Genomic DNA, 26,563 nt, shown 5'->3' on the forward strand with positions numbered 1-26,563 from the left:
TTATTTAAGTCATAATTTTGAGTGTCTGGGTGCAGGTAGCGTGTAATCAATTTTATATTTAAGATTTTCTAATAATAAATAGAATGTTGTGTGAATAATATGAGGCATGATGATTCTCATATCCAAATATTATGCTTTCTATTGTTTTTTGTATATTGTTGTGATGGCTGTGTATGGATCAAGGTTCTTTGGTCTAGGTTTAGGCTTAAAGGAGGTGAAAATAAACAAGCAACATAAATAAAAAAAAAAAAACTATCTTTCATTCTAGTTCTAGGGTTTTGTATGAATTTAGGTGCATCAGATGTGATGTGATATTAAATTGAGTAAATATTTCAGATATTTGGGGTATCGTAATGGACCTCTCTAATAATACAACAATCAAAAGTATTATTCAACTTAAACTATTTATTTTTCCTTTTACAAAGTGACGTTAGAATTTACAATAATTTTTCACCATCTGACTGTATACGCAGTCTTCAATCACAGAAGAGTGCACTGCCGACGTTCAAATTTGGACCCAGAAATAAACACGATACAGTGTATTATAATCGACGGCAAATCAAACACCCGGTGTCCCAGACCCACTGCTTTATTGACTCACCAGTGTTTCCATACAATAAATCATAACAATTCAGGTCAAACAAAACAACACGTGCCGAACTTATAATAATTATAAATACGTCAAACGGTCTGGCGCGTCGATCGAGGAGTGATCGGGAACGGCTCGGTCTGCCGCGCGGGGCGCTAATAAATATCGACTTATGTACACGAGGCCACTCGCGAGCTCGCGACACTACTCCCCCTATATATTTATAACGTTTTTTAAAAATTTATAATTTATTTCGTTACGTCCTATCTATGTAGATCGACTAACAACACCGGGGCTGCGCCCGCCCTGCCCGTGACAGACAACATGCAAGCTGCGACTCGCTGCGACACTTTACTCTATCCACTAACGAAATAGTAGCTAAGTTACTCCTATGGTTCACTTACGTCTACAACATAAATTCGCTGTATAAGTAATACTTGTACCATAGTAATGAAGGCAGTCAATAAGGCTGTATATTATTATGTAGATATACACAGAATACGTTTGCATGCTGTCTGTTCATTTAAATGATTCCGATACAATGCTATACTTAGAAAACGAGTGGAAGATTTACAAAATGAATTTATCGTTCACGTGAAATATCTCTGAATCTGTATTTGTTTTGGAATTATTCGCTGTATGTATATTTTTCTATAGATATAACAAAGTACAGAGAGTAGAAAAAAATTGAAACGGTACTATAATTGTGTATTCTGAGTAAATAAACATTTTATGACAGAAAATCTATCAAGTCAATGTAAGTTACACTAAGGCTTAACTAAGAGCTCAATTACACTAGGTCGTTGGGTGCCAACACCTTAGTTCGCAGTCGAAAGCAGACTGTCGACTATTGGGGCGCCGATGATAAGTGACGGTTCGCACCTTCCCAGTAGGCGGCAGTTCACAGTGCTTTCGGAAAGATGTCGGTGGCAGTCTACTTCTGTAAACAACGCTCAGTCAGCCACCTTTAGCACGACGAAATAGTGTTACGAAGGCAGCGGAATACCCGGTGTAAAAGAGCTCAAGATCAGTTATTGTCGCGTTGAGATATGTTACATGCGAAAAGCAACATATACAAAACAGATGTTCATATAATAACTAGATCAAAATAGAAAATAACGTCAATACATATATATATTTTAAGGCCGGTTCCTAAATGAGTACAACATAGAACCTAACCAATAACAAGTGTAAAGTGTGTAGCAGGGAAGAGTGAACAACAGTACAGAATAACCAATTTTATGTATTACAAACTTATGCACATACTTTAGTGTACTAAATAGAGATGTGTCGAAAAAATAAAAAATGCTATTGTTTATTACAAAATCTTTGAATTCTCGTTTCTATTATAATCATCCATTTTGCTCGTTTCTATTATGGACTTAAATTTCGTTTAAATATAGTCACTTACTTATGTCGTAACGTATTATAAAATTTTATTATGATTAATTTTAGGTATGAATATAGAAAAACAATTTTACGCATTGCACCTGCGAAACTATAACCTATGTCAGTTCTATTTTTGAGTCTGGCCTACATATAAAGGTACATATGTTCCATAAGTCGTGCGCATTATTACATTATCGTGTGGTAGTTGACACTATTGTATAAACTTTAGCCTTATCGGTATAGCTTGTCGCAATAAAAATATAGTTTACAACGGCACTACCGTTCGCTTTCTGCTCCTTTTGCAGACTCCAACAAATGCAGAAATACAAAAAAGTCGCCATATTTAATTCTATTCTTTATCGAGACAAGATATACAACATTACACAGTAAGATTAGTCGATGTAATATCGGAGCTGGGATACAACTGTACGTTTGAAATTGTAGGCTAATTTAGTAAATTTAAATTGACAACATCATGTATATTCACCATTTACAGTATGTAGCCAAAACAAAAACAAATGTAGCCTACAATTTCATCAGGTGTTATCTCAGCTCCGACATCAGAGCAACCAACCTCAACATTAATCATAATCATAACAGTCGTAACTTGTAAGTTTGAGCCGGGTGCCGTGACTGTGATGTTCGGATACAGATTCAGAGATAGGGGTCGCGGTGGGCGGGGCGGCGGCGGGGCGGGGGCGCTACTGCGAGGGGTACTGCGCGGACGGCACGGACGCGTACATGACGGGCTGCGGCGCGCCGCCCCACGACGCGCCGCCCGCCGAGCCCGCGCCGCCCGGCATGCTCATGCGGTAGCCCGCTGGAACAACACAAATAATTATTAGTTTTTTTTTTTATTTTTTATTATTATAATATAGGAGTAGCAGACGAGCATGCAGTCCATCTGATGATAAGTCGCTACTGCCGCCCATGGACATCTGTAATCAACCTCAGATAGGATTAGATATTTCTACCTGATGCGCTGCTACCCCTGAGTACTAAGCTGGAACATCTCGGAAAAATATGTCTCCCTTACCACACCCTTCAAAACGTAACACAGCAGCGCCTAAGTTACACGAGGGCAATAATTGGAATGAGTGTAAGTAATCCCTCATCAAGTATTAAAAATATTGCATAAGACAAGTAAAAACTGATATTAACTAGCAATTATTATAAAATACAATAACCCAGTTGCATAAACATATAGCCTATGCGTACTCCCACACTGAACAAATCCAAAGAACTCTTTTCAAGTTTCGACACTTAAGAGTAGGCGATAACGCACGCCGCCTTGGAAGCGTTTAAGGCTTCCTCATTGTTGTAGAACACTTTGTGGTCCAATTCAAAAGGCGCCATCACCGCTCCGCTATTTTTTTTAATAACAGCAGTAAGAAGGGCTGCTATATTCCGGTGTGATAAGGGAGACATACTAATCCAAGGCATGCCAACTTCGTTTTCAGGGGTAGGAAGACATCTGTGGATAACCTCAAGGATCAATCTGATCGTATTTGGAGTTGATTACATATCGCGTGCTTAAAGGTAAAAGGGCCTATAGCTAAGGGTTAATAGGGATTTATGCTGAAAGGACACATAAAAATTTTTTTTTTTGCCATTCGGTTTGAAATTATCTGATACGTAAAAATTTTTTACGTTTCAGATAATTTCAAACCAAACTAAAAATTTTTTACGTTTCAGATAATTTCAAACCGAATGGCAAAAAAAAATTTTTTTATGTGCCCTTTCAGCATAAATCCCTATTAACCCTTAGCTATAGGCCCTTTTACCTTTAAGCACGCGATATGTCTATGAGCAGCAGTAGCCCCTTACCGTCAGAAGAAGTACATGCTCACTTGTTATTTCAATATCAATGAAAAACGAGGCAAAAGTGAAAAAAGTGAGTGAAAGTGAAAAAAATCATATGACCTATTTTGTAGGCAGATTTTCTTTATTTCGCCTTTGGGAGTGTTAAAACTAATAGACTCAAATGAAAGAAATTTATAAACCTACTGGTCTAAATCGATTCCTATCTTGTACAACACTCAATTTTAATTAGTAATATGATTTAAACTTTCGTACATAAAGTAATCTTAAAACCAAAAAGTCGTATTTTACATTTCATAATGTCATTTCTTGATATAGAAATAAGATATTAAAACTGTACAAATCATCTGATAAGCAGACAAGAACATACCTCCAAAATTTTAAAACCACATGATACAACTACTTCCCGATACATACATAACATTGAGCATTAAGAGCGCCCTATCTATGCACTGCTATCCAGCACGTTTCGCCCATGATAACACACGCGATAACGTATGATACAGTGTGATAACGAAACTATATGGATGCATATTTTTTATCACAACCGCAATTTATCATAATGATGTACATTGTATGCAGTTATCTTGTTTTTAATTGCAACAAAAAATACGGAAGAGAGTATGTATGTGTATATATTTTTTGCATTGTAATTACCATGATAATTTTGTTTTGATATTTCACATAGAATAATAAACTTTATTGTAATGTTTTGCCCGTGACTGTGTTTGATGATATAATCTCTTGTTAAAAAAATAAAATCTTAAAGGAACGTCTAAATGGTTAACACTGTTCATAATTATTGTACTCGTATTTCGATTTCGGTCTTATCAAAAATGCACAGAGGTTACACTGCAGAACATGAGAGATAACTATGTAACAAAATTATGCTTTCTTTACTAAGACCTTATCTTGGTAAATAATATTATTCGTGTCTCTTTGCAACTATGTTCGTCATTTCTTTCAATTTTATTAACTACTGGCAAGATAAGAGGAAAACTGGTCGTGAACTAAATTTTAAATTCAATTTTAATGTTAATAATGCTAAAGTTAGTTAGTTAGTTTAAGGTTAAAGAAATACATAATTTAAGTCAGATCAAATCAAATCAATGTTTATATTCAAAATAAATTCTTTACAGAGCACTTTTTGGATGTCAATACAACTACCACCACTTCACAAAGTGTTTCGTTATGGAGAAGAAGCGGCGAAAGAAACTCCATAACTCACATTTTTTTTTAATTATGACAAAATTAAAATGAATAGATATTAAGTTTATTATGCACGTTTAATAATTGACTAAAGTTCACAAGTCCCACTTGGCGAGTGATGCGTACAGCCTTAACCCTCGTTATTTCGAGAGCATCCAGTGTCACAACATTGTTAAAGGCCGTTAATTTGTGTTCTTGAAGGAACTAATTTGGCAACTTGTGCTCATTTAAACGGCTCGTAATATATACACGACAATGACATCATAATGTGTAGGACAAAGCTAGTAATTAATACATAACAGATGGATTTTTGCCAAACACTAAAGTAATGGAACAACAAAACATGAAGCATATTACAAATTAGTAATATTTATCTCTACCTACTTACTTCTAAGAACTAAGTTGGAATTAGTTAGATGAATAATGTTGAATACATGAATATTTTTTGTCGCTTAAAATTTTTTTGAAGAGGTGCGCTCTTGATGTCTCTGTCTATTGCCTAATCTTTTATCAATTTATTTTTGTTTCAGCATTTTACAAAGTTTGGAATTTAAAAAAAATGTGGTTTCTAAAAGAAATACCTTCTCGTCTGCTACCTATGTAGGTTCCATTGTATTACAGTTGTAACTTCGATCTTATATATAAAATTCTTGTGTCAAAATGTTAGTTACCGTACTCTTCCAAAACGGCTTTACCGATTTTCACCAAATTTTATATGCATATTCAATAGGTCTGAGAATCGGCTACTATTTTTCATGCCCCTAAGTGATAAGGGTTGTTCACCCTTAACATTTTTTTATATGGCACCCCTATTACATTATATACTATTATATTATATACCCCTAATACTGACCTGCTGCTGCTGCCTGTGGGCTGCTGTAGGCGGCCGCGTACTGCTGGTAGTAGCCGGGCGCCATGTAGCCTTGTAACGCTGGATAACCCTGAAACCAGAAAATGGTAAAATATTATTATCAAATGGTAAAATCTCTTGATGTCTCACGTCTCTTATAAATGTAATTAAAATTTTTAAAGTTTTGCCTACTAAAGATAGACATTCGACATTTTCTACTAGAAATTGTTACATTTTGTTCTTCTTACGAAAAAAATTGGATAGTTTCATTAGAAATAATGAGCGTAAGCAGCAATTGCTGTAATTTTCATAGTGTAATAGTTATACTTATCTATGGTCATAAATTCAAAGTGAATCGCTTTTATTGTCTCTATATTTTTTTCTTTGGTACATTAATTTTTATACTAACTTTTAAATGGCAGCAATTGTAATTTTGATGGCGTATTAGATATACTTAGCTGGGGCATCCCAACTTATCTTGCAAGGTATCGAATATATAATCGACTGGATAACTCTTTGTTTTACTTTTGAGTTTGACAAAGACTGCAGAGTATGTATTATATGAATCTTTTAGCAATATAAAACCTGAATACTGCTTTAGTGTTGGTCTCTTAGGATGCGTACAAAAAAGTTAGTATATTCAAAATAACTCACGTTTCTAGCTCATTTAATTATTTGAACATTCCCAAAACAAAAATCACTTAAATTATGATTAACTTGGCGCTTTATGAAAATTAGACGAGATAATTATTCCGAATGAAACAAAAGTTTTGCGCGAAGACCTAACACAGCAATAAGTTGTCTCCAATAAGAATTGTTATTGATACTATATTAAACCATAAGGCATTTTCAAATAGATGGCGTTACAAAACGTACATATACATTCACATTTTAAGAAAATATATTTTTAATACCTTTTCCTGTTATTGTTTTTTGTAATGGATCTTCATAAATTTACAAATTTATCACTTCCGATATTTTTCAAACATAAATAGATGATGTTCCTAATTTCAGTAAAACAGGCAATATGTTGATGAGAGTTTAAAATCTTTAATACAAGAGCGACAGCCCGCGTCGGCGACCCTCGAAGGATGCTATATCATTTAATCCCAAAAATGACAATTAAATCATTGATCAATGAATGTATGATTTGGGTAACATTTTTGTTTCCAATTATACCAATTTGTAGCAATGATTTTAAGAGGTCAATTTATGCAATACCTTATCATATTAAGTTTTCCTTGTTTAGTTTTACATTTTATATTTTTTATAAAGCTTAAATAATTTACATTAATACAATAAAGAGAATACTTTTGTAATTAGTAAGTGGCCCAGTTGTAGAGATTTTTTTATAGCACAAGAAAGTCTGGTTGGGACTACTAATGTATACCAATCATTTTAGTGTTTCCAATGCAACACCAAAATAAAAATTACGATAACATTTCAAATGAACTTTCACTTAACTTTTACACAATTATACCCACCTATGGTCAAAAGTATCCAAATAAATCGCTTTTATTATTTTACGTAAAATTTAACAATAACTTTTAAATGCAACTTTACAAATATATGTCGCACATTATTAGCTGGTTAAAAAGCAAACTAGAATGAATTTTATTGAAAGTTTTGGCCTCAATTTACTCAGGTTGTGGTAATAATGGCAGACAAAGGACACATTGTCTACGCGTCGCATACAAAAGTGTTTTGGATTTTGAAAAATGGGGATAAGTTAAAATTTAGTGTAGCTTCAAATTTAATGCTCAATTGTTACAGTAGCATATATTTAATATGTGTATAAACCAAAATGATCTGTGTCGAAAATAATTTCAGGTTCGATTCTCAAAAAATAAACTATTTGGATGCCTGGGCCTTAGATTTTATGAAGCTATAAACTATTACTTAATAAGAAATTGATGTCAAGTACTAAAATCACTAAATCTTTGAAAAAAACACGTACTAATATGAGGTTGCTAGGCAACACAACAGTTGTTAGGCATCTTGATTTGATATTGAAATTATTCACTTAACTAAATAAGAAGTGATGTTCCATCACCTTAAATTGAATAAGATTTGTATTTAATGTACCTTTGGTAATTAACTTTTGCATTATTTATCGCACAAAATTGTTACTTAATTGTTAATTGATTTATCATTTTAGAACATTTACATATGACCTTTTTTTGAGTGCAGACTCGAATGCTATTAGTCAATACTTTAAAATTCTTGAAAAAACTAGTACATCACTTTGTAAATAGGTCACTTAATTTACCTTGTTCATGTCAATTTATAAAAACCTGTTAAATACATGTAATTAAATACCGGTCTTTCTCATTGTACACACCTAATGGGTCAAGAGGCATTCACACAAATTATTTATACATTTGATTTACTAATTTGTTAAACTTCCAAGTCATATTCACAATACTATTTACTTTTTATACACTTATGTTTTATAGTAGTATTGTCAGTTTATCACTATTAGAAGTGGCATTTTATACTCAAACAAAAATTAGCAACACCTTGGTTGCAGCAAATATTAGGGTACTACTATTATGCTTATTACTGGCCTATAAATAGAATAAATAAAATTAAAACAGGGCTATTACATTATAAGAGATATTAGAAGCAATGTATCATTTTTGGTAGGCCATTGATTTGTTTGCTATTGTTTACAGACTGTGGCAGCACTTATTTCTATCCCATAGAAGGAAAGGCCCCATAAGGCCCCACGAAATTTTGTTTTGACTCCTATTTTGAATTGATAAAGTATAAGTCCATTATCTGCTAAAAATGTTTAACATTAAATTGAATTATTGCCCATTTCCTACTTATCAGATATCTGGGTTCCAACAATTAGGTTGACTTTTAAATATTTAGTGATTTTTATTCTATTAATTGACATTTTATTATGTATGAACAAAATTGCTGTTGTTATGTATAAATGTTTACTACATACTAATTTTATCAACACCTAATTTTTATACCCACATCCTATGTGATAATTATCTCTATTATAAATAACTATTAAATCTTGTTTTACTGTATAACATTGTTTTAATTTTAAATATACAAAGATTGTATACAGTATGTACAGTTTATAAAAATGTTAACAAAAAGTTTAAGTGATGAAATGTTCAAATACAACTATAATCAAATATATTGTTTTTTAAACTTTTTTATTATGAACTAGCCTTACAAAATATTTAATAAGACGTGAAAAGAAATTTCCAACAAATAAATAAAACATAAAAATAGATACATCTACACTAATATTATAAAGAGGAAACCTATGTTTGTTTGTAATGAATAGGCTCAAAAACTACTGGACCAATTTTAATAATTCTTTCACCATTCGAAAGCTACATTATCCACGAGTCACATAGGCTATATTTTATATGAAATATATTTGATAAATAGATTTTGAGGCAGTACAAAGTTTGCTGGGTCAGCTAGTCATTTAATATAATAAAATTAATATATGTATGAAGATTTGCTCATAATTTTAATTTTTAGACAGGAAATACCCAATATCTCTATAATAATTTAGCTATTAAATCAACCGAATGAACTAAGAATTCTAATAAAAAAAAATACAAGATCTATGAAATAAATCTTCAATGCTACTTTTAATAAAGTTTTGACTTTTTTACATATCTGAATAAATCATGTCAAAAGAAAAGATCACATAAATCATCAAAATCACAAAGACAATTATGATTAAGGAATATTAATCCACTAGTACTATTCATTTATCAATAGGCTCCTTAAAATCCTGCTAAAAGAATCAAGAAGGATTTGGATCAGTTTTTTGTTATATACAAAAAACTGTTATGAGATAAAGTAGACACAATAAGAATGTGTTATTGTTCAACTAATTTCAAGTACAACATGCAATTCTATGCTGTGTATATTGGTGTACATACAGTGCTAATTGTCAATATAATCAGTAATACACCTGTTCATAATTGAATCATATCTAGAAAGAATAAAACAAGTCAAACACCAGTTTTCTTGGGATATCATAATTTAGCATAATTTATTTATAAAACTGTTTTATACCCTTGCCATGAATTCTGTAATATATATTTTTCCTTATAGACAAATGTAACATTGGCTTAATATTTTCCAAGAATTTAATGAGAACTTTCACACAGCTCACAGAATCCACTGGATTTTTTGTGCCAATTAGACCACATCTACTGCCAAATGCGCAACAACTCTCTAAGGCCTAAGCATCTGTTATTAAACTTTTTGTTATTATTTATATTTAAACAATATTTTTAACATTGCAATGAAAGATATAAAAAAAATACTTTATGCTTACCAGTTTGGTTAAGCGGAATATTTCCAATAGTGCATCATATTTCTTTAGCATGCTTACCACATTGGGTATATTTACCTGAGGATACCAGTATCCCATTCCTTGTTGATACGGGTATGGGTATTGCGTTTGTGCCCCCATTGCGGCAGGCGCGGCTGGCGCACTGTTCGTGGTCTGAAATATGTAAATAACGTAAACATAGCTGTGTGATGTTGCTATAAGAGATAGCTTCAAACTCATATTTAAATCAGAATTTTATATACATTTTTGAGATAAGCAGTATTCCTGCTAACTCCCCATAATGTTGATTAACTTCAAAGTCCTATTAAAATCAGTTTGGTCCTATCGGAGGTTTTCAAATTGGGATTTGGTTTTAGTATACAAATAATCAAATGAGCTTAGAAGATGACAGATATTTTGATATAATATTTAGTATTTGTATTTTAATTATTGCATGAATTTAAATATTGTGTACCATAGGTTTTTTATGACTAATAACTACAAAACCCACAATTCTTTGTACTATTTGTTTCATTATTATCTTTAGACTCTTTAGTTGTTGATGAAAGCTACACCCACCTGATTTTCACCACCTCCATTCTCTTTTCCCCAGAAACATTTGACTGTGTGCCCGCTAATTTCTGTGTTATGTGTCGCTTCGATTGCATGGGCCGCAGCCTCCTTTGTTGTAAACCTAATGAATGCATAGCCTTTATCCCTGAATACTCTAATGTCCTGTATCTGACCAAATTGTGAAAATGTGTTTTGCATCAATTCTTCAGTAATAACATTGCTTGTGAAACCGCCACAGTAAACAGTCGTGTTTGTCGGGGAGCTCTGGTTGTATACCTCGTCGAACGTCGGCTGCTTGGCTCGCTTGCTGCTCGGCGCTCCTTCGTTGGGTCTGTTGGTCGGCGGCTTACGTGTCGACCAATTGGTACGTATGGAACGCGAGCCTAACCACTGACCGTTCATTGCTTGGATAGCTGCTTCGGCATCAGCCTTTTTTACGAATGAAACGAAAGCGTAACCCTTAGATTTGAGCGTTTGGGGGTCCCGCACTATCCGACAGTTTGAAATCTCGCCGAACGGTGCGAAAGCTTCTCGTAATATGTGAGTTTCGATCTCCGGCGACAAATCGCCGACGAATATGTGGTGATGGTTGCTCGTGTCCGTCTTCGGCTGATTCCCAGGACTCGTAGCCCAGTTAACCTTCATTTCCTTGTCGAGGAATACTCGCTTGTTCATGGCGGCCAGGGCCGTAGCCGCCGCCGTGTGACTTGTAAACTCGAGAAAGGCATATGGGTCATTACCGGGCTCGCGAATTATTTTACAGCCTTTTACTTCGCCTATTTGTCCGAACAACGCGCATAGAAATTCTTCTGTCACACTCGCGTCTAAATTACCGACGTAGAGAGTTTTCGGGTGGCTTTCGTCTCCCATATTAGCTTATATCGTAATCTAGCAGTTACTTTATTACGACTATGAACACTAATATCGAAAATACTCGCTAAACAACGTGTTATTTCATCACATAAAACATTGAATGACGGATAAAAGAAAGAAAAATGTCGCAAACAGCGCCTAGAACTTCTCGAAAGACGTTGCTGTTGACTCGTGAAACGTTCACTTTTCGGAAACAAACGCATCTATAGACGAATTTCCGGTGGAATAATTTTGAAATCTTGGCGGGAAGGAATTTAAAACTTAAAAAGAAATTGATATGAGCTCCAAAATAAATCCGTTTTATAAAATTTGAATGGAATATCTTTTAATATGTATGTTTATGTTCCATGAAACAATTTTTGTACAAAATTACCTTACTAAATTCTTAAAAACCATAACCAATTTAAATTGTTAAACATAGACAATGTCTTAAACTTTTCCGGAAACGAGTGTCGTTTGAAAGTTTATGAATCATCATGGATGCTATTTCAATTACACATTCTTTTCTTAAGTTCTGAAATTTCATTGGTTAATATGTTATCAAAGTTAATATTAACCAATACGACATTGTTTAGTGTTTAGATTACCACCAATAGACGATAGAGTAAATAACAATAATTATCTATTCGCTATGGTATCAAATTAGGAAGTGTTTATTATTGTTCCATATATGTATTGAATAAAAATTAAAATGAAAACTATTTTTTCTATCTTTCGAAGGTATGATAATTATGACATTGGAATAGGTATTTGACATTGTATTTTACTAACCGGTGCTAATTTCATAATGAATTCTATTCGATTTCTTTTATCGATTATTGAGAATAATGTTAAATGATTTACCAGAATTATAATCAATATTATTTATCTTATTCATTAATAAAACGTTGTATTAATGCAATATAATTATATATTTAGTAGCAATGACAATAAAGCGCGTTTATAAACATAAACCGTATTTTTCTGTTTACATATAAGTAATCTGTGGCTCTGTGCCAGACAGCGAGACAGCCAGTTTTTGATTATATTATATGACAGATCGACAGGCTGAGTTGTCATGTCACACGATGTAATAAGTTTTGAATTTGTTTAAAAATCCTTATCTTGGGATGAGCAATTGACACAAATTATGCTTCTAATAGTTAAAACATAGCTTGGCCTGTGATCTCTCTGTTATCCTTTTGTTAAAAGTTTCGAGCGTATGAGGTTATAAACCGCTACTGCAGTACACGTATGCAGTGATTCTGGTGTAAATACGTGATTTTTGTGAATTTGAGTGTGAAATGACGTGAAACGAGCCCTTGGACAAGAGATACAATGCTACCGCTCACGCAGAAGGACACTCGGCTCCCGCGCAGCACGGTTACGGGAATCCGGGAGAAATTTCAAAATTGGCTAAGACTGATATATTCTGATAAAAATTCCAGGAATCTGTTCCTTTTCCTTATATTAAATTTGTCCTTCGCGTTTGTTGAACTTTTCTATGGAGTATGGACGAATAGTTTAGGTAAGCAATATGTTCAGAAGCTGTATAAAGTGTTCACCATTTATAAAAAAATACCTACTATAAATTCAGTTGGATTTTTTTAAACTTCTGCATATGTTGATTAAGAAAAGGTGACTTAATTAATTATTTATATTTATCAATTTCTATTAACTTGCAGGTCTAATATCCGATGCATTCCATATGTTCTTCGACTGCACGGGGCTGGTGGCGGGTCTGGCAGCCTCCCTAGTGTCCAAATGGCGAGCAAACGAGCGCTTCTCATATGGATATGCCAGAGCTGAAGTGCTGGCTGGATTTGTGAATGGACTATTTCTGTTATTCATTGCCTTCTTTATTATGAGTGAAGCTGTTGAAAGAGCAATTGAACCTCCAGAGGTAAGAATTTAAAAATAAAATTACCATGGGTACCATGGAAATAAAGATACCATTATGCATATCAGCACCCTGAGCTAATGTAGTGTTGAGTGAATGAGCTGACCTAAATGTAGTGATGAGTATTTATTTAGCCAGGGAGTGAACTCAGAACCTTGCATATTTGCTCAGCATACTTATGTGAATAATAGCAGTACAGTCAATATTATAATAAAACCAGTACCCATACCAGTCAAAATCCTCATTATTAGTGGTCTAGGCCACATACCACCATAATATCAGTACCACACGTGAATAAGTTAATAAGTTAAAAATGCACAATGTTCATTGCAGCTACTTGTACTCTTTGGTGAGAGGGTTATTTTAAAATTTGACAAGTTGTATATGTACGGTAATTAAGGACGGTTAACTTACTTATTGACCCTATAAATTAAAATTATTAAACAATCCTAATGTTTATTATGTCTAAAACAAAATAATGTACATAAGTATATTTACAGTAGATCGACATATCAACATATTCACATGTGGTACGGATATATAAACAATGTATAACAATTTATTATAGTGGCATGTGGTCAAGTCACCGTCGAGTATCTGTAATGAATGTGAACCTTTGCAATAAATGTCTTTATACCCTGAGTGTTACATTAGAGTGATTTCTGTGAGCATCTCTTTTAAATCAGAATCAGAATAGACCACAGTGTTCTACCTTTAATTTACTAACATTACACATCAACAAATAGTATCACACTAAGAATACACATTATAAGTTCATCATATATGAGATGCATATATTTTGGCTACATTTTTCAAAACAAATTATATACATGTGGACTGTGTCCAATAAGAAACAGCCAAGCAATTAATTCGAACACAATCAATAATTATCAATTTTCTTATTTCCTTACCTTAGTGATTTTAAGTAGTAACTTGCTTATCTCCTTTGCTTAGTGATAAGGTTTTGCAAGTTATAACTTATGCATTGGACCAAAATGAATAATGCCTATTATTTTTATCTTTACTGTGCTAATGTAATTTTGTGATAAGAATATAATATGCCTATATACTCTTTAAGCCAAATGCGGAACAATTTTCATCTTTAATCTATATAAATAAGTGTAGACATTGCCTCCACTTATCCCTAGTCGTAGAACTCATGCCCAGTATTGTCAATCTTATATATAAAATTCTCGTGTCACAATGTTACTTACCGTACTCCTCTAAAATGGCTTTACCGATTTTAACACCAAATTGCATATGCATATTCAGTAGGTCTGAGAATCGGCTACTATCTATTTTTCATACCCCTAAGTGATAAGGGTTGTTCACCCTTAACATTTTTTTATTTATATGACAACAGAATGTTTGCCGGGTCAGCTAGTTTAATATATTTACTATTTACTTTGTTATTCATGCAATATGAAATTATTTTGCATGAATAACAAAGTAAACATTGCACAATTTCCATCCATATGTACAAAATAAATTTACAGAATTTTCGAAACAGAAAGGATTGTATGCCTCTTATGTAGAAATTGAGAACATGTCACTTTTATTCTGGGACCCTGACCAATATCCTTGAGTAACATTAATAGTATTCGTATATTGAAGGCACTGTCCCAGAGTATGGCCTGGATAATAGTCGTTCTAATTGATTCATAATATTATACACTAGTGACTAGACGACCCGCATGGCGAAGTGGTCACCTTACCAGTGTGACGCGCAGAGGGTCCCGGTTTCGATCCTCGTCCGGATACATATACATCTAATATAAAAAATATAGCCTATGTTACTCGTGGATAACGTAGCTTTCGAATGGTGAAAGAATTTTTTAAATCAGTCCAGTAGTTTTTGAGCCTATTCATTAAATTTCTCAAATAGAATGTATAGAATTTTATACTTCGTTTTAGCAAAACATTTAAACAAGAAATAATCAGCTATCGATATATTTCGATAGGGAATTACGTAACCGATTTTACTAAAGAAAATTATGTAAAAATAAAAGTATAGTACAGAGAGAACGTAACGGACGATTAGAAAAACTCTTTCAACATAGCGTCTCGTAAGATGTGTCGAAACCGTTTCCATTGCTCAATTTGTTGTGAATATTAAAGCACGTATTGTATTCGATATTTGTCGCCCGACGGTCATTATGTCGTAGGCTTATTGTTCAGTAAATAGGGGACACGTTTCGAGTTGAGGAAATAAAACAAGAATGTTCTGAGCGAAATTATGGAATCATTGCTAAATGGCGTTAAGATTATAATTTTTTTTTATTCCCTAACATCAATAGGTACATGACTTAGACATGATTTACAAATTATGTATGCGTTACATATCCCACTGCTGGGCATGGATCCGCAAGTATGGTGGTTCCATAGTCTATACCCCGGACCAGTGAACGCAATGCAAACGTGTTACACGTGTTTACATAAAATACAGTCGACATAGTAGTTATTTTTATGTCTATGATGTATCTTATCTTATTAGAATGAATCCAAAATTTGATAATTTTATTCTATATAGTAGATAATGATAATATTTACGATAGTTTATCTCATTTCTTTTTTCAGTAACTTTCAAAACTCTTTTAAAAACCTGATTTTGCCATCCTAGAAACTGTGGCTCTCTGAGCGGACCGCCCCATTTATCTCCGACATGCTAAAGCTCTTGATTTAATGCATCTGATGGATCAAGAAGTCATTTTGACTTTGGCACCAGCGTGCATGATTATTTATCTTATATGCAGAAAAATATTAAAGGTGCAATTTTAAATAATACACATGAAATAAATTTCAGGTAAAACATGAACGCCTCCTCCTAGTATCAATCATGGGTTTCCTCGTCAACATGGTGGGCATATACGCGTTCCACCACGGCCACGCGCACGGGCACGGCGGCCACGGCCACTCGCACGGTGGTCACGGCCACTCGCACAACCACGACCACGGCCACTCGCACGACGACCTCGACGCGCCCACCGGCGCCGGCTCCGCCATCATGCGCGGGGTCTTCCTCCACGTCCTGGCCGACACCCTAGGCTCGGTCGGCGTCATCATATCCGCGATACTCATGAGGATGTTCGGCTGGATGCGGGCGGACCCCATCTGCTCGATGGCGATAGCGCTGCTCATCGCCGGCAGTGTGTTACCTTTAGTGCGCGACTCGGCCGGTGTGCTCATGCAACGGACTCCAACGGCAATCGAGCGGTTGTTGCCCAACCTGTACACGCGGGTGGTCGGGCTGGCGGGCGTGCACGCCGTCCAAGAGCCCCACTTTTGGACTCTGTGCAGTGACGTTCACGTCGGTGCTATCAAGCTGGAGGTGGCGAAGGGCGTCGACCCCCGCTACGTGACGGAGCAGACGGCGCGGATATTCCGGGAAGCGGGCGTCAAACACTTAACGGTGCAGTTGGACTACTCTCCACTTTGATCCTTACCTGTGTATCACAAATGTACATAAACCACAAAGTGGACCCTATTGTACTGTATATAAGGCATGTAATTTAATTTTGTATTGCAATAGAACCGGGTAGATTGAAAAGTAGCAATATTGTAGCTGAATAGCTATCAGAAATTCCGATTGTACATTTTCATTTGCGCCTTAACTTAATGTTAAGATTTTTTAACTGGTATTTATTTTTTTGTTTCATGTTTCGGTGTTGTCAGATTTTCAGAAGTAATGGTAGATAACTGTGATATTGAACGGATGTATTTTCAGAATAATAAACACAAATTTTGTTACAAATTATTACAATTTAAAGTTTTGGCTGTAACTGAAAACAATGACGTTACTTATTGTTTGACCCTTTATAGATAAGTAAGAGTGAAAACTAAAATATTCCCTGATATGAATTTTCTTTGAGATTATAAACTGCCAGCATTATTTGATACAAAATGGTATTAGAAAAAGTAAAAAGAAATATAGAACACGCTAAACTGCCAAGGAAGTAAGTAAATATAACTAAATCACAATTTTCCACATAATGTAGAAAACATTGTAATTAAATAAAAATAACCCCAGAATAGAATAACACAGCAAAAAATAATCTACATTCTTTTTTTTATAAAATTTATTTCTCTAATTAATGTTGAATTATAATTCTGCGTAATGTTTTTTTTTTGTCGCCTTCACTTTTAGTGTTCCTATTTACCTTTATGTTTTAGCGTGGTCGTCAAATCCAAAATGAAGTATACCGGAAATATTTTAAACCAAATAACTAAGACTTGTGATTAACACAAGAATGAAGCATATTCCACCACGCGTTTCAGTGCAGTAGTAGGAGTGTTCCCGTGGTGACGTTTAGCAAATTGAAACTGCGTATTTATTTGCGCAGTTAAGAATTTAGATAATTCTCTCTAAAACTTTAACAATTCTTCTATCTTTGAAATTATGAAGTTGAAAATTTATTTAAGTATTCCAAAATTATTTTTAGTGTACTTGTAATATAAAAAATGTAGAATACGTGTCACACGAGTATTGTGTTACAAAAGTGTAAATGTTTAGGGGATAAAAATAACAATCATATTTTATTACAGTTTATGTGCTTGATATAAAGAATATGAATTTGGCGCATTCTTCATTTTATATATTCCAAGTACGTTTATTATTTCATGAGTTTTTATAGGTGATTTTTTATTCTTTATACGAAAGTTTTTAATTCTTAAACCGCATTACTACAGTGTGGTAGTTTTATTGCTAATATAAGTATTATGTTGTATTTAAGTTAAAACTGCATTCCAAATCTTACGATTACACTATCGAAATAGCATGCAACTTCTACTGTAAACAAATACCGAAAATTGATGAACGACTTAAATTGGTGCATTATTGTATTATAAAAAAGGATATGCAAATTATATATTACGTACAAAACATGTTTAAGTTTTATTACTCTAATTTATAAGATTCAAAGCGAAAAACCTACCATCACTCGACAAGTGTTGCCAGATCCATGAAATAAATATAGTTCAAAAAAACTAAAAAACACGCTTTTATGATAAAATCAACTAAAAAGTAGAAAATAATTTTTAATCTAGGAATCAATTAAGGGATAGTAAATTGCATAATTGTGAAAAAGCGTGGAGTGCTCCACTTATCATTTTCGAAAAGCACACATTTTTTTAGTTTTTTTAACTATATTTATTTTATTCATTTTTAGTATTTGTTGTTATAGCGACCATCATTATGCATCGTCTATAAAAAAATCAAATGTCTATCTATTACGGTTTAAGAGATAAAGCCCTGTGACTCACGAGACAGACAGCGGAGGGTTTCGTTTTATCCTTTGAATCCTAAAAATCATTCTACAAGATGGCATTATAGATATGTTTCAGTACATTTGAGTTATAGGGAAATAACATTATTATTTTTCAAAACTAAAAATCAATCTAGCAACTTTGCCTGAACGCTCCATAAGGCGCTTTCTCTCGCCTCGAAAATCGTTAATCCTGAGGATGTTGTACAATGGTACCAAACTATTAAAATCGTGTATTTTCATCGGTTTTTGATAATTTTTCAAAACTTTGAATTAAACTGAACGTTCAAAGTGGATAGAAATTGGGTTCAAAGATTCCGCTACTGTTACGTACATACAAACATACAACCCAAGCTAATAAAAGCGTGTTAAAAATAAACAGATGGAAAGCCCGACTAAACTAATATTTTTTAATTTTTAGCGGTAAGCGACAGAATATTTCTATAAGGTCCGCAGAATAAACCAATTACAAAGATAGTCCAATTGCGACAGCCTCATCGCCACGAGTTCTTCATAATAATCACTGTTGGGGTATTGAAGAGGTTTGAAGGGTGTGATTATATTACAAAGAGTTCTGTTCTAACTTTGTTAAGACTCACATTTGATAATTACGTACAGGTCTGTGTTAATTCTTTGGTGGTAGTGATCACGTACCATTAGGTAGAATGGATGCTCGTTTGTTAAAATTTCTTAAATTCTACATCTGCTTTTCTTAACATAATAAAATAAAACAACACCATATTTTACACGGGTTTTCTTTAATTCTTAAGACACGAAATGAACCATATACAACAAAAATTAAATAATAAATCAGTATTAAGTATTCAAAACATGTATTGTTTGTTACACCGTGACAGCGCCACGAGATCTTTATATTTATGTAAATAAATGGATATAGATACACGCGATTTAAAACGAGAAGAGAAAAAGAACGTACAAGAAATACAAATTACAATCATTCAATTGCACACATTCATTTAAAGAAGTATTGACTAAATAAAAATTTAAGTCACATATAGGTAAATGTCACTGTGTGTTTTTAGGGTTATTTTGTCACAAGAATGTAAACATTTGTTCAAGAGAGCCGTCGCAACATAACTTCTAAAATTTTAAAAATTATCAAGATTTGGCGTAATCGTATCCATTTTGTACAGTTTGTAAAATTTCAATTTTATTTTTAGTTAATGACAACCCCATTTATATCCATTAGCCCTTGTACATTAGTTTTAAACGAAAATTTCACTTTAAAATTGTTGTCATCCCCTGGATTAAGTGATTGATCAATCCACCCAGTATTGAATGTATCCAACGGCTGAATAAATAAGGTTTCTTAGTAAAAGTAGGTAAAGTAAATTGGTACTGCTTATATAGATGTATGGATACTTATTGTCTTATCGTCATATACCGGCGTTTACATTCATAGTTTAACAAAAGTAACCCAACATACAATGTTTACAGTAACAATATCTCGCGTATCGCTATATCCGTAGTATAAAAAAAAATATTTTACTATTCAATGAGTTTCTTGGCTTTGAAATATCTGCGAAGATACAGCACTTGCCACGTAGCGAGACCCATTAGGCAGACCATGGAGAATACGCTGAAGAATAGCACGCGATTGTTCGTAGACTCTGAAATATTAAGGTATAATCACATTAGTGTTCTATCTTCTTAGTTGGGGTTGTAGTCCTGTAGTAGTGTAAGAATATCGAATAATGTAACTGATTAATGAATTCAGCATTAAGCTGTCAAAATATCTACCCGCATGGCGGAGTGGCCTCCATGCCGGTCTGACTCGCAAGGGGTTTCGGATTCGACACCGGGTAGAAAGTGTTATTTTTATAAAATGCGGGTATTGATAGCGTTTGATGTCGGACTTTACCACGAGACACAATAGATATAATATACCCGTAGGTACATAGATACTCTCTAAAAGTATTAGCTACATTCACAAGCATAACTTAAATCAAGTAAAAAATTTTAAGAACCCATAATAGCTCTAAATAGATGTCACAAGTTTAAGTGATGTCTCAGTATTTCAGTATAGTTTTTTTATTATTCGATTTTTTTTATTATATATTACTCATATCAATATAACTATATAAGTTTTTATGGCTTACACCTAGATTTCAGTGGCTTTTATTTCAATCATACTTATTATGATACCTACGTAAATGTTTGTAAGGCAAACTATTGAAAAACAGATTATTTTATTTTGCATTACTGAATAGCTACTTCTATTTACACAAATGTTCACGCTTATTCAGGTGACAAAAGAAACTGGGAAAACTGTAAATCCAGCAATATTGTTATGTTGGAAAACATTAAAATTTATAAATTCAAAGTATTCATTTTAAAAAGAGTTTAGGGACAAAAGAAATTAGACTCAGTTGCAAATAGAATCGACAGACTTTTTAGCGCCCATCAAGCCATCGTTTTTGTTATAAATTATATAACTAAAATTGTTACTATTATAATACCTTAGCTATGTTATCTAACATAATTAAAAGCTAAGAAAGAATTGTGAAAATGACTTCTAGTACAAGCAGACAAACCAACAGAGACAGAGAAACATTGTATTTTAAATAGATATGTCTATTAAGTTATTGTTACCATTAGTGTCTCTCATTTCTTCCTCTCGCTTCCTCATCATTGTGAAGTCTTGGACGATGGCTTCCGACAGATCTTCTAGCCTCTTTAATTCTAACTCCATGGGCTTCAACTTTGCAGCTTCACCAATCTGTTATGAATAAAATGAATTAGTATTTATTAACAACACTTTGCAAAAGCATTTTACAAAGTTATTTGTATGTCAGGGATATAAAGGCAGTCTTTTTCATGTCTGGAGTCTAATTTTGAAAACCAGTTACAACTATTTTGATATTCAATTTAAATTAAGTCTAGCTAAAGCTGTCTCTTTGTTGTAGCCCCATGGTAGAAAATATATTAAAAAAAACCTATACAGAAATGGAATATTGTGAAATAATTTAAGTTAATTGACTTTTTGGGTTTTGTGGAAAATAATATACAGAACCTAAAATTTTATATTATAGAACTTTACTTTGATCAAAAACAATGTTGATATTACTTTACCCATTAAATTTACATAATCATTTTTTTACCATACATGTATAATTGTTAAGCAAATGAAGGAAAAACATTATTAGCCTTAGCAGATAGATATAAGTCATGCATATAGTTAATAATGAAAAGAATGCTGGAAGAAACACTAAATGGTTAATTGATATTTATGCAATTAATCAAGATAAAAGATAAGGAAAAATATCTACAGGTTTATTTTTAACAATCTTTCAATGGTGTTGAACAAATTTTGTTATTTGTTCAGTTTTATCTTTTCAAACGATTTTTGATTCTTGCAAAAAATTTCAGGAGATAACTCCATATGGTATCTTTTTTGTGGTAATATTAGAATAACTCAAAACCCACTCTTAAATACATTTCTTATGTGCATGCAATGTTACTTTCAAAACCACACATATATTACCCATGTGTTCTGAAGATTGCAGAATGCGATAGAAAGACCACCAATAACAAATAAATACATAATGATTAGCATGTTGGTATGGCATATATAAGTAATATTTAGCATAAATGATAAATACATACTAAAATTACAAATATTAAGTGTTTTCCTAATTTGCACTAGTAATATTTGTCAGAATGCAGTGCCTCGGCTGATACATAATTTTTAATAACAGTATAGTTTTTCATATTGCACTGTTTCTCATTATAGTGATAGATTATTATCATTTCCAATAAGTAAATGTTGCCATATTAAAAAGACAAAAACTGCTTGTCTTAATTTAAGCAGGTCTAAATATCATTTTCAAAATAACTCAATAATGAATTATAAATTTGAAGATACAAAGTAAAATAATAATGTTCAACTTACCCCTTCATAATTCTTTGCTTCTATGCCAATTTTGATGTCCAACATGATATCTTGAGTGACACCACGGCGTTCTGAAATAAACAATTAAGAATACTATAAGATACCAATAAGAGTACTACATACGTATGAATATATGGTATGTACACCAAAATGACATTTTTTACAATTTTTGTCGGTCTGTTTGTTCTGGCTAATTTCTGAAATGGGTCGACCGATTTTGATGGGACTTTTATTGGCAGGTAGCTCATGTAATAAGGAGTAACTTAGGCTACTTATATTTTAAAACAAGCTGTGCCCCTGCTTCTTTTTAACGTGGGTGAAACCGCGGGACATAGCTAGTAAGTCATAAATTACCTGGTGGTACTTTTGAAATGAAACAGACTTCAAAAGTGTCATATGTTTCAGTCACAAATGTGAATTTTCCTTTACTAATTCCATCTTTTTGTGCCAGGATATGTCCTTTTGAATCACGAACCTGTAAAAACATATTAAAACCTCAAAAACAATAATCTTAATTAGATAATTCTAATCAATTGGGAGTATTTTGGGATTACATCTAATAAAGTAACACATCTATGAGGGAACAAGAAGAAAACTATATTAAATACTTTATTGATTTGAGACACACAATTTTGGGTTCAATCTTCAGTTAGGCAAACATCTGCAACAAATTTAGATGTGTTTCAGATCTGTGCTTTTATGTACTGTTATGTACTTTATATACATAGCATCCACAGCATGTGGAACCCTATTGAATGGCTAAACAGTAATACCTCGGACTTACACGATTGGTGGGACCGAGTGATAACCACATAAGTCAAATTCGCATAAGTTGGGGTATGCATATACATACCATCGTATGGTATGATTTCGAATGTGTTGACTTCGCGCAACAAACACAAATGTTTGCATGAATAATTGTATGGTTAGTAAGCTTATTTTTTATAATTGGGAATTGCGGGACACTCAAACTATAGGAGAATTGACAAGATTTAAAAATCGCGTAACTCCGTATTCGTGTAAGTCGGAGTATTACTGTATATTAATTTACCTAAAAAAATAAACTATTATACATCCAAAGATAATAAACAGGTTGGTATCATAAGCTCAGTACAATTTATCGTTGCTTAAGTTAATTATCTGCAGATATCAATCCACACAGCAAAGCCTGTTAAAAATCCCCTACAGGAGGCTATTAAATAAGCTCAGACAAATTTAATAGACTCATGAATAAATCAGTTAATTCATTCATTTTTAAGAAACAAATAATAGGTTACATTTTTTAACATCAAGGTAACTAGATATTGTGCAATATAGCAATATATGGTGTTAAATCTCTATTTCACAAAATAAAAAGTGATAATATCTCAAATGTTAAATGGATATACAGTTTAAAGGGGGGCGGGAATGTGCACCGACATTATAACCAAGTGGAAACATTTTTGGTTTTCTATAATTAAAAATACTTACAACATAGTCGACTCTTTGACCGGCGGCTTCTGTAACATCGTATTCTCCTGCCACCAGCACGTTGGCATGCAATTCCTCTTTCAAACACTTCTGCGTGTTTGGTGACATTCTCCACATAATCGCGTCGCACCCGTGCCATATTACACTCAAAATTAAACAGAGATAATACACCTCCATTCTTAATTGTTTATTAGTTCGTATTATCGTATAATAAATAAGTCAGAATTCATTACTTCTTGTACTGAAAACAAACATTCCGTGTCAAAAAGACCGATGAGTTGGCCCGAAACGAGAAACGTCGGCGCTTTCTTTCATAAAAGAGGTTGACAATTTTATGTTGCCATTGTGACGTTAGCAAAAATGACAATTTAGTTATTATAAATTCATGAAATGAACTTAATAAGGTATAATATAATTAAATAGTATATTTCTACTAAGATAAGCTATCACACATTAATTAATATGAATGGAATATTGATATAACTGCAATTTAATATGTGATTATTTTTTATGAGTTGCGTGAAAAGTAACGTTGCATAAAGACCATAGACAAATAACATATTTTATTATGTTTTATAGATTAAATGAAAGGATATAACCGTAAAAGGGAGCCATTATAGTTAATGTCTATTTAAGTAGTAAAAAATTGTTGCTGTTTATCCATTAATAAATTGCGTACAAAGTTACAGAGAATAACTTGGAGCTGATCAAAAGTAATTTAATGTTTGTTTTTATTACAACTCAGCAATATTTATAATTCTATGTTTTATATTTCCCAGAGTCTAAGTCCAAACGTTATAGAATAATAATGTATAAAGGTAGGGACATATAATATTAACAAAAAAAAACCCTGTACAAAATTTTGAACCAATTTAGGGCAACAATGTATTTGTCTATGGCTGTATGCAACCAAAGCAACTTCAAGTGCACTTTTGTAAAAAAAATATGTCAAGTGTCAATTTCATAACCTTGTTTCTTATTTTTGGGAAGTAAAAAAATTGTCTAATTTTTCCAAAAATATCCACTTGTGTTTGTTGAATGACGACTTTGTCAGCAACACATAGTTTTCGGACATTTATGAAAATTGAGGAGTTTAAAACTATGTTTGTAGTAGTTTCTAGAAATTGTATGCAGAAGATTTGACAGTTCGAATACTCAATATTTATTGAAGATATCATAGTTTTTAATTAATTGTAAAGTAGTTATAAGTTGTTCGTGTTGTCTATTTATGGTGTTTGTCGTATGTAGTGTCTAAGTAAGTTTCTTCAGCTGCATTTATGTCATAATATTTGTGTATGTTTACATAATACTTTACTTTGTAAGTCCTGTCTTGCACATCTTCTATGCACTTTTTGCCAATAACACACTCTTTGCTTATTTTCCTTAGCACTTATTACTAAAAACATTGGTCCTGTTAACTGTTATATTTTGGTACTTTTAAAACTTATTGACTTACAGTAAATAGTGTAGTTATGCTTCAAGTAGGATGAAAACTTGCCTTCTAAGTTATTTTTTAACGAAAATTCGTTCTATAAAGCTTAGAAGTATAAACGCTAATCTTATATATGTTTTAATTTTTCATTTAAATACATTATAACACTGCTTTTAACAATATAAAATACTGATCACAATCTTAGTCACCAGTTATCATATGGTGACTGCATGTTTGCTTGTTGATAAAAAGGGTGGTTTAATTACTGGGTTGGGGTTTCTGAGCTAACTCCTATTTACTACTCATTTTTAAACTACCCTTTAAAATAGCCTTATGTACTTACACAATTAGATTAGTGAATGCAGATGAATCATAAAATTATTGTTTAACTCTATCAACTTATAAGTTTTAGTTATTTTCTCATTGAATATGAAATATTAGTCTTGAGGAAATTATTCAGTATTGCATAAATTAGTTAAGTTTATGTTCTGTACCTGAATAGTGTAGACTGCTATAACACATGAAGCCTTCCAATTGGATGTCATAGTTGGTGGATCTAATTAGTCCACATACTATTTGGTATTGGTCTATAGATTGCAATGACATCTGGTAGATAAAAAGTAAAAAAATAATCACATATTAACCAATACTAACACAATTTTCGTTTACAAGATTTTTTTATTGTAATTAAAGTAACAAATGAGTGTTTCTTCTGAAGTATTCTCTGAGCGCTATCCCATGGGGCTCTTCAAGAGGGGTGCATAAAGACCTCCTACAAAGCCGGCGATGCATTGGCATCTCTGGTGATGCAAATGTCCATAGGAGATGGTGACTGCTTTCCACCAGGTAGCCTGTCTGCCTCATCGTTAGGTATAAATATAAAAAAAAAATGCATAACACCATTGCTCAGTTGTCATTGCCAATCGTGGATACTTGTTGCCAACTATGTCATTCAAGGGTGATATTTCAATTTTATTTAGAAC

At 32.9% G+C, this 26,563-nt stretch overlaps 4 protein-coding genes across 4 annotated transcripts in view; 2 read left to right on the top strand and 2 right to left on the bottom strand.

Annotated features, from left to right (window-relative positions):
• Positions 1 to 385: 385 nt before the first annotated feature.
• Rox8 (TIA1 cytotoxic granule associated RNA binding protein Rox8) lies at positions 386 to 11,819 on the bottom strand. The gene is made up of 4 exons (XM_073074090.1): positions 10,759 to 11,819; positions 10,258 to 10,353; positions 5,862 to 5,949; positions 386 to 2,798 (listed from the first exon to the last, which is right to left on the bottom strand). The coding sequence occupies exons 1-4, from the start codon at positions 11,620 to 11,622 to the stop codon at positions 2,680 to 2,682; spliced, it is 1,167 nt and encodes a 388-aa protein (XP_072930191.1). The 5' UTR covers positions 11,623 to 11,819; the 3' UTR covers positions 386 to 2,679.
• Positions 11,820 to 12,648: 829 nt separating this feature from the next.
• ZnT86D (solute carrier family 30 member 7) lies at positions 12,649 to 18,385 on the top strand. Its single transcript, XM_073074077.1, has 3 exons — positions 12,649 to 13,132; positions 13,290 to 13,507; positions 16,308 to 18,385. The coding sequence occupies exons 1-3, from the start codon at positions 12,943 to 12,945 to the stop codon at positions 16,938 to 16,940; spliced, it is 1,041 nt and encodes a 346-aa protein (XP_072930178.1). The 5' UTR covers positions 12,649 to 12,942; the 3' UTR covers positions 16,941 to 18,385.
• A 1,119-nt stretch (positions 18,386 to 19,504) lies between these two features.
• On the bottom strand, positions 19,505 to 24,469 carry bai (Transmembrane emp24 domain-containing protein bai). Its single transcript, XM_073074078.1, has 5 exons — positions 24,149 to 24,469; positions 23,033 to 23,153; positions 22,679 to 22,749; positions 21,379 to 21,505; positions 19,505 to 20,396 (listed from the first exon to the last, which is right to left on the bottom strand). Exons 1-5 carry the CDS (start codon positions 24,323 to 24,325, stop codon positions 20,275 to 20,277), a joined length of 618 nt encoding a protein of 205 aa, XP_072930179.1. The 5' UTR covers positions 24,326 to 24,469; the 3' UTR covers positions 19,505 to 20,274.
• A 605-nt stretch (positions 24,470 to 25,074) lies between these two features.
• The window catches only part of ERR (estrogen-related receptor), a 48,271-nt gene continuing 46,782 nt past the window's right edge, over positions 25,075 to 26,563 (top strand). The window contains exon 1 of the mRNA XM_073074088.1: positions 25,075 to 25,403. The gene's annotated coding sequence lies outside the window, so the exon portion shown is untranslated. The remainder of the gene's footprint in view (positions 25,404 to 26,563) is intronic.

The sequence above is a fragment of the Epargyreus clarus genome, unplaced genomic scaffold (assembly GCF_041222505.1).
Source record: "Epargyreus clarus isolate Ecla_fem2 unplaced genomic scaffold, WU_Ecla_fem_2.2 ptg000006l, whole genome shotgun sequence".
NCBI lineage: Eukaryota > Metazoa > Arthropoda > Insecta > Lepidoptera > Hesperiidae > Epargyreus > Epargyreus clarus.

Coding starts and splice junctions, on each gene's coding strand:
- Rox8 (XM_073074090.1), bottom strand. CDS start 11,622: ATGGGAGACGAAAGCCACCCGAAAACTCTCTACGTCGGTAATTTAGAC. Junction 10,354..10,758: donor ATGGAGGTGGTGAAAATCAG/GTGGGTGTAGCT, acceptor TACATATTTCAG/ACCACGAACAGTGCGCCAGC. Junction 5,950..10,257: donor TGGGATACTGGTATCCTCAG/GTAAATATACCC, acceptor TTCTGGTTTCAG/GGTTATCCAGCGTTACAAGG.
- ZnT86D (XM_073074077.1), top strand. CDS start 12,943: ATGCTACCGCTCACGCAGAAGGACACTCGGCTCCCGCGCAGCACGGTT. Junction 13,133..13,289: donor AGTATGGACGAATAGTTTAG/GTAAGCAATATG, acceptor ATTAACTTGCAG/GTCTAATATCCGATGCATTC. Junction 13,508..16,307: donor GAGCAATTGAACCTCCAGAG/GTAAGAATTTAA, acceptor AATAAATTTCAG/GTAAAACATGAACGCCTCCT.
- bai (XM_073074078.1), bottom strand. CDS start 24,325: ATGGAGGTGTATTATCTCTGTTTAATTTTGAGTGTAATATGGCACGGG. Junction 21,506..22,678: donor AAGCAAAGAATTATGAAGGG/GTAAGTTGAACA, acceptor TATTCATAACAG/ATTGGTGAAGCTGCAAAGTT. Junction 20,397..21,378: donor AGAAATGAGAGACACTAATG/GTAACAATAACT, acceptor TTAATATTTCAG/AGTCTACGAACAATCGCGTG.